Here is a 10105-nt window from a genome sequence, read left to right as displayed (position 1 = left end):
TAATCTGTGACCTTCTAAAATTTGTTGGGAATCACATGGTTAAGATTGTGAGGATTGAACACAATATAAATACTATTTGTATCAAATTAAATGTATCAGAAATATAAGACATAATACCTGTCACCTTTGATGTCAAGTTTCATGACATGTCCTTCCTCTTTTTATTCCTAACTGTACATAGACACTAAAGCAACCAAAACCCACGAAAACAACAGCATAACATTGTATATAATTGTTTGTGTAAAGCAAAGTGCATGACCGACACTTAAAACCCATGATAACAAGAGCACAACAAAAAGAAGAAATCTAGTTACATACAGAGAATTGGAACCGCACCAATATGACAGTAATCATAGAGAGTCAAATTGCTGGCGTCATTCAGAGATTGTAGTGGGTTCCGGGTTTTGGCTGCGTTTGCAGTCACCGTCTTCGGCGGAATCGACAATATTGAGATGTTGTTAATGGCATCAATATTTAAGAAATGTTGTTGATATGAAGTCGCTATTTAATATAAGTGTTGCTAATATAACATTGATATTCTGTTGTGTTGAGAATGAGTTCCATGAAAAAGGAAACTTGACATGAACTTATAAAAATTTGAGCTATATTTTTTTCAAGTTGTTCCTACCACTCCGGGAATAGCGTCATTACATTGTTCCCATCACTCCGTGAATAGCGTTTGTATCTTACACACCTTGTTTTGATTTGCACAGTCTGATATATTTCAATCAAAGAATGCCCAGAACCCCGCAATTTCCCCCACATTATAAAAGTGATTGGATTTCCCCTACATTCAAATCCCCTACATTCAAGAATGCCAGCTTTTGGAAAGGGATCATCTCCGGATCTCTTCCATCAAATCCACCAAATCTACTAATTTAGACCCTTAAAATTTGATTTAACAGTAAAAAATAAGGGTCACTTTAAAAGTTATAATAACTTTAACCGTTAAATCAAATTTCAAAAATTCAGATTAATGAATTTGATGAAAGAGATCAGGAGAGCATCCCTTCCCGTCAGCTTTCTATGACAAGGATAATTAATGAATCATGCATGCTTTCTCTCCACGACAAACTTCGTCTGCAAGATAAAACTCCTTGGTTTCACATAAAACTTCTTAGCAGAAAGCACGAAACTATTTTGTAATGATTGCTGTAAATATTAAAGGATAAAAAAAATAGAAGAAAAATAGTAGGAGCAACATGATTTTGCCTTTTTTCTTTCTTGAGTCAAAATACATGGTTGTGGAAACTTTACCCATCCCCAAGAAGAAAGATAAGTCTACTAACTTCATCATAAGCCATGATATCCTTCTTCCTTTCGGCTACCACTAGTCCATGTACTAATATGACACCAGACCCCTCAGGTCATTAGTAGAGCCCTGAAAACATCTTCATAATTTGTCACATTCTAATCTTCTCATAACACTGTGGAGTTTGGTCCTTAGACAATTAGAGGACATAATGTATTTAAGAACACAGTTAGCTTTGGATACTCCATTTTGCTTTAATCCACTGAAAATGCAGGCCCTTCATAATCTTCTTTCTCCTCAGTTAATATAAGCCTAGAAGTATGTAGTAGAGGAGCGTCACTGGTAAGGAAACTAACATACCAAAGATAACCCTGCAAAATAGCATTATAAGTTATTTATCCAAGCATGCAGTAAATACAAAGATAGGTAGATACACACACACACACACAGATATATATATATATATATATATATATATTAATATTGTAGTTAGGGTTTTTGCACACGAACAAAATAAGTATTTTGCAGCTTCCTTCCTTCCCCACCCCCTCCCTCCTCTCCCTCCCTCCCTCCCTCTAAATTGACTTGTGCACTATGGTGTGTGTGCCTGTGATTTGCTCTTCCAGTGAAAAGAAGTCACTTTCAGAAGCCAATTGGGCAAATCAATTTTTTCAGTTGCACATCATCTATGATCTGTCCTACTACTCCCTCCACATTTATTAAACTTTATTTCTTCACACTCAAACACTTTAAAGGGTCGCCAATAAATTTCACGCGTGAGCGATTATTGGATGTGTTGATTGAGAAAACTAGGAGTGTCATTTGACTTTGTAACTATAATTAACAAAGCTGCTACCATTTGCCATGATCATCTCCTGATGAATAAATTAAACCGGTAGGGAAGTGTGAATAAATTAAACAGGCCGATAGGGAAGTGATGAAAACTAGAAGATTGTTGATTTTCATGCTTTAGCTTACTTTCTTCTTTAGTCTATTCTTATGTTTGAAGGTTAGGGTACACAATGAAAACTAGCAAAAGCCTAGTCTCATTTCCCCAACAATAATTACTTCAAGATTTTCCATAGCACTCAAATATTTTATTTTCCTTCCCTCTTTTTGGGCTTAAGCAGCACCTTTATAAACTTCATACCAAGTTTCCATTTTTCCCTGATTTTTTCTCTTCATATGCATTCATTTTTTAATTTTTATTTTGTTCAAACTCATATAAAAGGAATTGTTATTAGTATTCTCGAATAGTGATCGTAATGAAATTATTGATCAATATGCTTTAAAGTTCGTCTATTAAAATTTACTTACCCTGTGCTTAAAATGTCTGGATGCAAACCGTACTCCCTTGCAAAGACAAATGGTACTATTCCTTGTGGAAGCGCTGCCTGGTAAATCATCAATTCAACATTTCAAACCCTTATAAAATCATTATTTAAGAAAAAACAAAAAACAAAAGATGACTAGCTAGATTATTTAAAAAACAAAAAACAAAAGATGACTAGCTAGATTATTTATATATGCATGCATACATATACGATATATATATATATATATATATATATATATATATATATATGCAGGGACTATTTATGGAGCTCACTCATGTATATATATGTGTATTACACAGGTTCTTTAAGAAAACAGTACCTGGACTATAAGAAAACAGTACCTGGACTATGGCAGCATGTAGTTTTACTCCTCTAAGACCAGTAGCGGCAGAGGCAGCAACCATTAGAAGAGGCCCGCAAATAAATCGGACCACCATCCCCATTGTTGCCCTTTTTGTGCCACACGCTAAAATACGAGGCTGAAGGGCCATGAACAACCCTGCATGAAATTTTCAAAACGATATTGCCAGCCAAAACATCAAAGTTTCCTCAGTATATGTAGAAGTGCAATTTTCAAACTAATATTCACGACTACGGCATGATGATAGTAAATGTTGTCCTGTCCCTTACAAGCAATTCATGTGATTCATTGCTCGCGCTTTGCTTTTGGAAGAAAAATAATTTAGAAATGAATAACACCAAAGCATTGACAAGAATATGTTTCGAGCTCAATAACGATGTATGAGTACGTAAGCTCCTTGCAATAATAAGATTCTTAGAAAAATATAATGCCTCATTAATATATCTATTATATGAAGAGAAATGCTAAGGAGATTATTTGAAAATGGGTATACTCTCTCTAGAGTTTCTACCACCTTCTGTTTTTAGCACAATGTTTTATAATGTTGGCGTGAAAATTAATTACTGTTAAACTGCGAGGTGACAGAAAATCTATGGAGAGTCCCACTTTAAAAAAATCTCCTGAGCATTTCTCTTCAAATAATAGATATATTAATTGTGGCAATATAAGCTCTTTATTACTAAATAAACTGTATGCCACATGAAGGACTAATAATGTCCTAAGAAAAAAAAAAAATTAGAAAATAGTCTTTTAAAAAAAGTTAGAAATAATAGTCTTTCTCCTGTTTATTATATTCATTTGCATGTGTTTGTGTTGCAAGATGATATACCTAAACTGAACATAGCCATCCCCAGACCCGCATCTGATATCAATTTTATGGAATATTTCACCAAACTCGGCATCCCTACATCCCACCTGAAACATGAAAGAAATAATTATCATGAATTGGCATGCCCTAGTATGTAAGTTAGAGTAATTAATAGAGCTGTTAAGAAGGATGATTAAAAAAGTATCAGATGATAATTTTGCTCACTTGAATGAAATGAGAGACCAGACAAGGCCTAACACACTTGAGTATGTGTTTGGGTTGCGGGAAAGCTTTCTTCCAACCATGATTAGTATAAGCCTTAGCATGACTGGGGCACTTGGCATTTCTTGATTAGCAGCTGCTTCGACCTTCGTATCCGTCACCTCCGGCATTGGGATTTTGGTGCAGTCTCTAAAGCTAATTTCTTTATCTGAAACGATAGTGAAATCATTCTTTAGAATTCTAAATTGATGGCTACAATATAGCGGTCGTTTGAAAGTGCTTTTAAAATTATTGAAATAGCTTTTAGAGAAAATGTTTTTGGGTTTAAAAAATACTTGAAGTGCTATATGCATTTTTTTTTATTAAGAATTGGTTCCAAAATATTTTCACCAAAAACACTTTTAACTATTTTAAAGAACTTCCAAACGAGCTCATAATTTAGACTCTCACTACAAGCTCATATGTTGACAAATTACAATGAGAAAATGGAATTATTGATTACAAAGAGTCATACATGAATATATTACTACAATATAACCTTGACTTGTTATAGATATTTTTTAGTCCCTATTTGTTTAATTGGAGACAGATAATAACGACATTTTACATTGACAAATTCGATTGTCAATTCGAAACATACATTTAGATAAGAAGTTTCTTGATTAATCTAGAATAATAGGGCCTCAATATGAGAGATCGTTTTATAACTATTTTATTTTTAGTTTTAAATTTTTGTGTTTGAGATGTATATTGAGAAAGTATATGAAGAAAAGGAATGATGAAGAAGGGTGGTGGGAAGTAAAGAAAGAAATAAAGAAGAAAATTGAAAACAAAATTTATTTTGAAAGTGAAATAACTTAGAATAGTTTTTTTCTTTTGTTTTTAGTTTTTATATTGTGTATATATTTCTTCAACATCTTTCCCAACATTCTCCTCTAATCTTTTTTATTTATCCCTCCATTTCCTCGTAAATTTTCCCATAAACCACACAAATTTAATACTAAAAATGATATAATTATCAAAGAAACCCTAAAATAATAATTATTATTATAAATATTATAAAGCTATACTCCTCCTTTTATGAAGATGGAACACAATGAGACAACATAATTAGAAAATAAAAATTTTGGGTGAGCATGATACGGTGTTATCATAATTTATAGGATTCTTTACCGTGACTATTGCCAAGATTAAGTAATCAAACATCTTCTTTTATCATTACACACGTGCTCTCAAGAAAATGATGGCACCTATCAATGAAGGGTCTGCCGGCAAAGTAGAATGTAACTAGCTACAAATTCAAGATGATTTTAGTGTTTGGTATACTTTTCTCTTCAATTATGCTTGGGTGGAGACACCACATGTCTTTTTGAGGTTGGTCATGTTTGCACTAGGAGAAGACATGATACATAAATATAGTAAAATAATTGAGTTGGCCTGCAGGTTATATTATGATTTTAATATGATATTTGTATAACTTTGAGCTAATAATATTTCACACCCTCAGATAAATAGTGATTTTTAAAATGGATCATGAAATTTTAGTTCTCTCATATTGCACTAAAAATGATTAAATTGTAGCAATTGATGCTTTTTTTCTCTCTTATACAATGATATCTACTGTAAGGGGAGACACCATAAGATTGCAATACTAGTTGGTGGTTTTTTTATTTTTCATTAGATTGATGACATAGTAAAACATGAAACTTTTATATTGATGATGTATAAGTCACATTTGTACCACATATTCAAATTAATCAGCAATTTAATGAAGGATTAGACATTGGACAAACAAAATTATAAATTTATATAATTTTACGATCCTAGATGTTGCAAAATGTAGTTAGTGTGTGTGTGTAGGGAGAAGAAGAAAAATGGTGAAATATTCAAAATATCAAATTTTGCCCCACTCTTAATTAACTAGAACTCCGAAATAGGGAATTGTTATTAGCACTCTAAAAATCTCATTCTACACTCCTCACAAGTGTATTTTTCTTTCTAATTATAGAAAGTTTGGAGTGCCAAATGAGATTTTTGGAGTGTTAACAACAATTCCCCCAAAATATTATAATTGATTTTTTTTCCAAAAATTATTAAAATTGATTAATAGAGTTAAATAATACTTTTAACACAAACTCACTTGGTGGTTACCTTCCATTTGTTTTTTTTTAATAAACAAATAGATCCAACAAATAAAAAATTAAAATAGAAAAATATTTTATATTTAATTAACATAAAAAAAGCCCAATTGGCGGGATTGTAATTTTTGACAGGAAAGTATTATTGAATTTAATTTTATTTCTTTTATTGATAAAAAAAAAATATCATGTGTGATATTGACACACCTTATTTTACTTCTCATACATTTTTTTAATTTTCGGCCGTCGGATCGGATGAATTGAAAAAGATTAACGGACAAAAATTATCAAAAATGTGTGAAAAGTAAAATGAAGTGTGTGTATGGCATACCTCAAAAATATTTGTAAATATACGCGAGTGCTATTTTTCAAACTATTTTGGTTCGTTACTATTTGTGGCCGAAGCGTACAAACTCCCTGAAAAAGCTGCATGTCCTGTTGATGTTCTTCTCCTACAATACGACAGCGTCCTGTCCCCTTCAAACCAGAAACCCTAAAAAGAAGCAACAAATAGATAGGTCGATATGCGTACGTACCTCCAACATCTTTGAAATATCCTTGTCTCTGATCACCACCACCACCCTGACACTTCGCAGGTGACTCCCATACCATCTTCACGCCGTTAAACGTCGGAGACGGTTGCTGTGAAAATCTCCCCGTCGCCGGAGACCTGGCCCACACCGGGGTATTGGCGGTGGTGGAGAATGTGGTCGTGTCAATTTCATTGAAAGTTGAAGCACGTGGAGTTGGCTGCAGGGAATACGCGTCCGAGGACGCGTACCCGGCGGAGAGTTGAGGGCTGGTAGATCGATACCCAAAGGCCACGTCACCAGATCCCAAAGTGAATTCAAGGTTTGCATGGTGGTGAGGTGTGTTGATTGAGAATATTTCGGCATTGGAGAGGTTTGATGGTCTGGGAGTGAGGCCCATAGAGGATGAAAGAGCTGAGGAGCCGGGGACTGATGATGTAGAGCGCCGGATTCGGACCCGGATACGCCCATTTTGATCGGTTTCAGACTCGGTGCAAAGGGGGTTCCGGCCGTCCAGGGAGATAATGTCATCGTCGATTTCGAACTTTGTTATGGCTGCGGCGGTGGGGCCAGGGAACTGGGTTTGGATGAGTAGAGTGGCTGCTCTATACTCAAAGAGAAAGAGCAAAAGTGTGTACCTACCAGAATCGAGTGAGACTGCTTAATTATTTTTGTACGAAATAATATACCCTAAAACTTAATAAATGGTTTTTTTTTTTTGTCAATTTAGCATATGGATACTAAATTAGTATAAGAAGAAAAAATTGTGGGAAATTACCAACAAGACAACAAAGATTGTACAATAACTGAGCACCTAATCAATCACAAATTAACAATAATTAACGCATGTATACAATCAATCCACAAGAACCTGTGGATAATACCAACAAGACACCAAAAAAGAGTGATTTATGTGCACATTTTTTTACTTTCTACACAATCCCTCTTAAATATCATAACTCTTGAATCTTCTTTGATTGTTCAATGACATCAATCTGATGACTAGAAAAAATAAATGTGCAGAAGATGAAAAAGAGTCCCAAAATCATTTCCCCCAAAAAATCAACTAACATTTACTAGCATACAATGTGAAAACCGAAAACCTAAATTAATGAGCAAAAGTAAATGAGAAACAAAGAAATTACCATACGATGCATTGAAGCACAACCACTTGAACCATGAGGGACTGGGTGAAATCGCCATACATGGCCTTGAGCAAAGGGATGCCCATGACCAATGTGTTTGGCAAAGTGGCGACAGAAAAAATAGTGATAAGCCAGTCAAGCCCTCCTGCTGCCTTAAACAATATAGACCATAACGAAAGCAAGGCAAGAACCAAGAGCTTGGAGAAAGTGTCAGCCAATATAAACTTGGTGTCCATCTGATAAGGGTTGTTTTGGGATATGAAGTGGAAAGACAGCACCGGAACCGCAAACACCGCCACGAAGCGGTTGATGCCAGAGCACTGCTCCGGTGAGAATATTTTGCACCATTTGACAGAGGCATAGGCCACCAGCATTGCAAAGTATAGTGGAACAATTGCGCAGCTGACCTTGTAGAAATCTTGTGCCGTTATCATCCTCTACCTCTCTTATTATTGTTAATTAACTCCTTCTCTCTCTCTTTCTTTGTTTGACAAACATACACACAGTTTGTCTCGAATCAAAGCAGAGCATACTGAATGCTAGCTTGAGATTTGAGAGTTTATATAGGAGTTTATGTACGAAAATACCCCTGAAAGCGTTGTTATTTACTTGTGATAGAAGTCTGGACAGCGGAAGTCGCGGTTGAGTGGTTTATTTTCCTATGTTTCTCTTGATTGATTTGGGCTACATCGTCTTTCTGGGCCAGTGGCATTCTCACCGTCAAGAGTTTGTTGCATCGAACTATCTCGGATTGAACTAGTTTCAGGACTAAGGTGGACTGACTTAGTGCAGTATTGGATTATGAAGCAGGATAATGAAAAAAAAACAAAAACATTACATATGTAACAAAATATTCAAGTTATTTGCTTTAACTTCAATTTCTACCAACATAAAAATTTTCAACTAAAATTTTCAACATCCAATTCCAACCCAAAAGTAACAGAAACCAATCAAATTTCAACCAAAATTAACTAGTATATGAATTAAAATGTCAAAATATGCTAAATCCAAAATACTCAACTCACAAATACACTACTTCAAAACCCATATCGAAATCGAGCTCAAGCAACTAGTAGTTGCAATAAACTCTAAAATTCAAGATATCCAGTTTAAAATACATGACAATCAATCAAAAGATTAAATTCACAATCATACAAATGGCAATATTTCCCTCCTTTGGTCATGAATTTCTTTCTCAATTTTCATTGGTCATGAATTCAGAGTCTTACCGCAACTAAATCAAATTCAAGTGCATAAATTGAAACTTGTATGCTAAAAGGGAGATGCCCTCATCAGGATTTGCTTCAGGTTGGCTATCTCTGTGAAGGAGAAGAAGATGACGAGGGATGAAGGAGAAGAAGAAGATGAGGCAGCGAAGAAGAAGAAGGCGACGAGGAAGCAATTGCTCCGACTGATGATCGAGTTGGCCATCTCTACAAATCGAAAAAATCCAATTCAAAAACCAAATAATTAGAAGCAAAAATAGTGATGATGATCGAGTTAGAGAGATAAAGAAATGACGCAGTTGGAGATGACGAGGACGGGGTGGGAGTGGTCGGAGATGACGAGGATGCGATGAGACTGGTCTGTCGAAGATGTAGAGGAGACGAAAGAGGGGATGATTTTAGCAGTTCCATGATTTTCGGGAGTCTTGTTAAGACCGTCTAGCGAGGTCTTTAGTCGACGCAAGTAAAATCTAATTCATTAAAGGTAGTCTCTGCGGATACAAACATGGGACTACACTAGTTCTTAGTATAGTCTAGCCCAGTAAAACCTAGTGAAGACAAACGCACACACCCTTAGGAGTTTATTAGTCTTAATCCCTTGGCTCTCAGCTCTCTTAGTGCAAGGTATTTGGAGGACATATATGATCAAGTTGAAACAATTTTAAATTGTAATTAATTGAAACGATTGTGTGCATGTTGTGTGGTAGGGCTTCGAGGTTGGTTAGGGTTTTGGTATCTTGCAAGAGGTTTCTAAACTGATAATGGATTGATATTCCACTTTTTCAGTTTCAAATATCTACTTAGGAAAACTAAACGTTTGTAGCAAATAATTAAAAAAAATTAAAATAAAACAAAGAAAGTTTGCAGTAAAGGCATGTGTGGTAGCAAAAATTCATGGTCTTCGGTTTTGACGAATTTGTACCTACAAAATAATTAAACATCTTTCTTCAAAGACCAAAGTTACGCGCTCATGGAGTAGTTGCAGCACCGGGGGTTGGGGGGGGGGGGGTGTTGGGATGCCTGGCTAGAAGAGAGAGTTTTAGGGGCTAATTGTGTAGCAAAAGCCTACCAAAATTTAGTGGAGAA

The 10105-nt window shown here is 35.1% G+C and overlaps 1 protein-coding gene across 2 annotated transcripts; it reads right to left on the bottom strand.

The window, feature by feature from the left end:
• Nucleotides 1-1264: 1264 nt before the first annotated feature.
• On the bottom strand, nucleotides 1265-8227 carry LOC137729973 (auxin efflux carrier component 6). 2 transcript variants are annotated; one of them, XM_068469024.1, is made up of 7 exons: nucleotides 7794-8227; nucleotides 6655-7286; nucleotides 3984-4188; nucleotides 3780-3865; nucleotides 2931-3088; nucleotides 2570-2646; nucleotides 1265-1623 (listed from the first exon to the last, which is right to left on the bottom strand). In XM_068469024.1, the coding sequence occupies exons 1-7, from the start codon at nucleotides 8225-8227 to the stop codon at nucleotides 1554-1556; spliced, it is 1662 nt and encodes a 553-aa protein (XP_068325125.1). In that variant the 3' UTR covers nucleotides 1265-1553. The 2 variants fall into 2 exon arrangements, with proteins under 2 accessions (XP_068325125.1, XP_068325126.1); XM_068469025.1 differs by having other exon boundaries at nucleotides 3984-4220; nucleotides 6747-7286.
• Nucleotides 8228-10105: the final 1878 nt, after the last annotated feature.

The sequence above is a fragment of the Pyrus communis genome, chromosome 3 (genome assembly GCF_963583255.1).
Source record: "Pyrus communis chromosome 3, drPyrComm1.1, whole genome shotgun sequence".
Classification (NCBI taxonomy): domain Eukaryota; kingdom Viridiplantae; phylum Streptophyta; class Magnoliopsida; order Rosales; family Rosaceae; genus Pyrus; species Pyrus communis.
This window is presented reverse-complemented; position numbering and strand designations above follow the sequence as displayed.

Bases quoted from the DNA above. Each gene is read 5' to 3' on its own strand.
- LOC137729973 (XM_068469024.1), bottom strand. From the start codon at position 8,227: ATGATAACGGCACAAGATTTCTACAAGGTCAGCTGCGCAATTGTTCCA. The intron at 7,287-7,793 runs GTAATTTCTTTG...CGATTCTGGTAG, and splicing joins GTGCTTCAATGCATCGTATG to GTACACACTTTTGCTCTTTC. The intron at 4,189-6,654 runs GTACGTACGCAT...CTATCGTTTCAG, and splicing joins ATATTTCAAAGATGTTGGAG to ATAAAGAAATTAGCTTTAGA.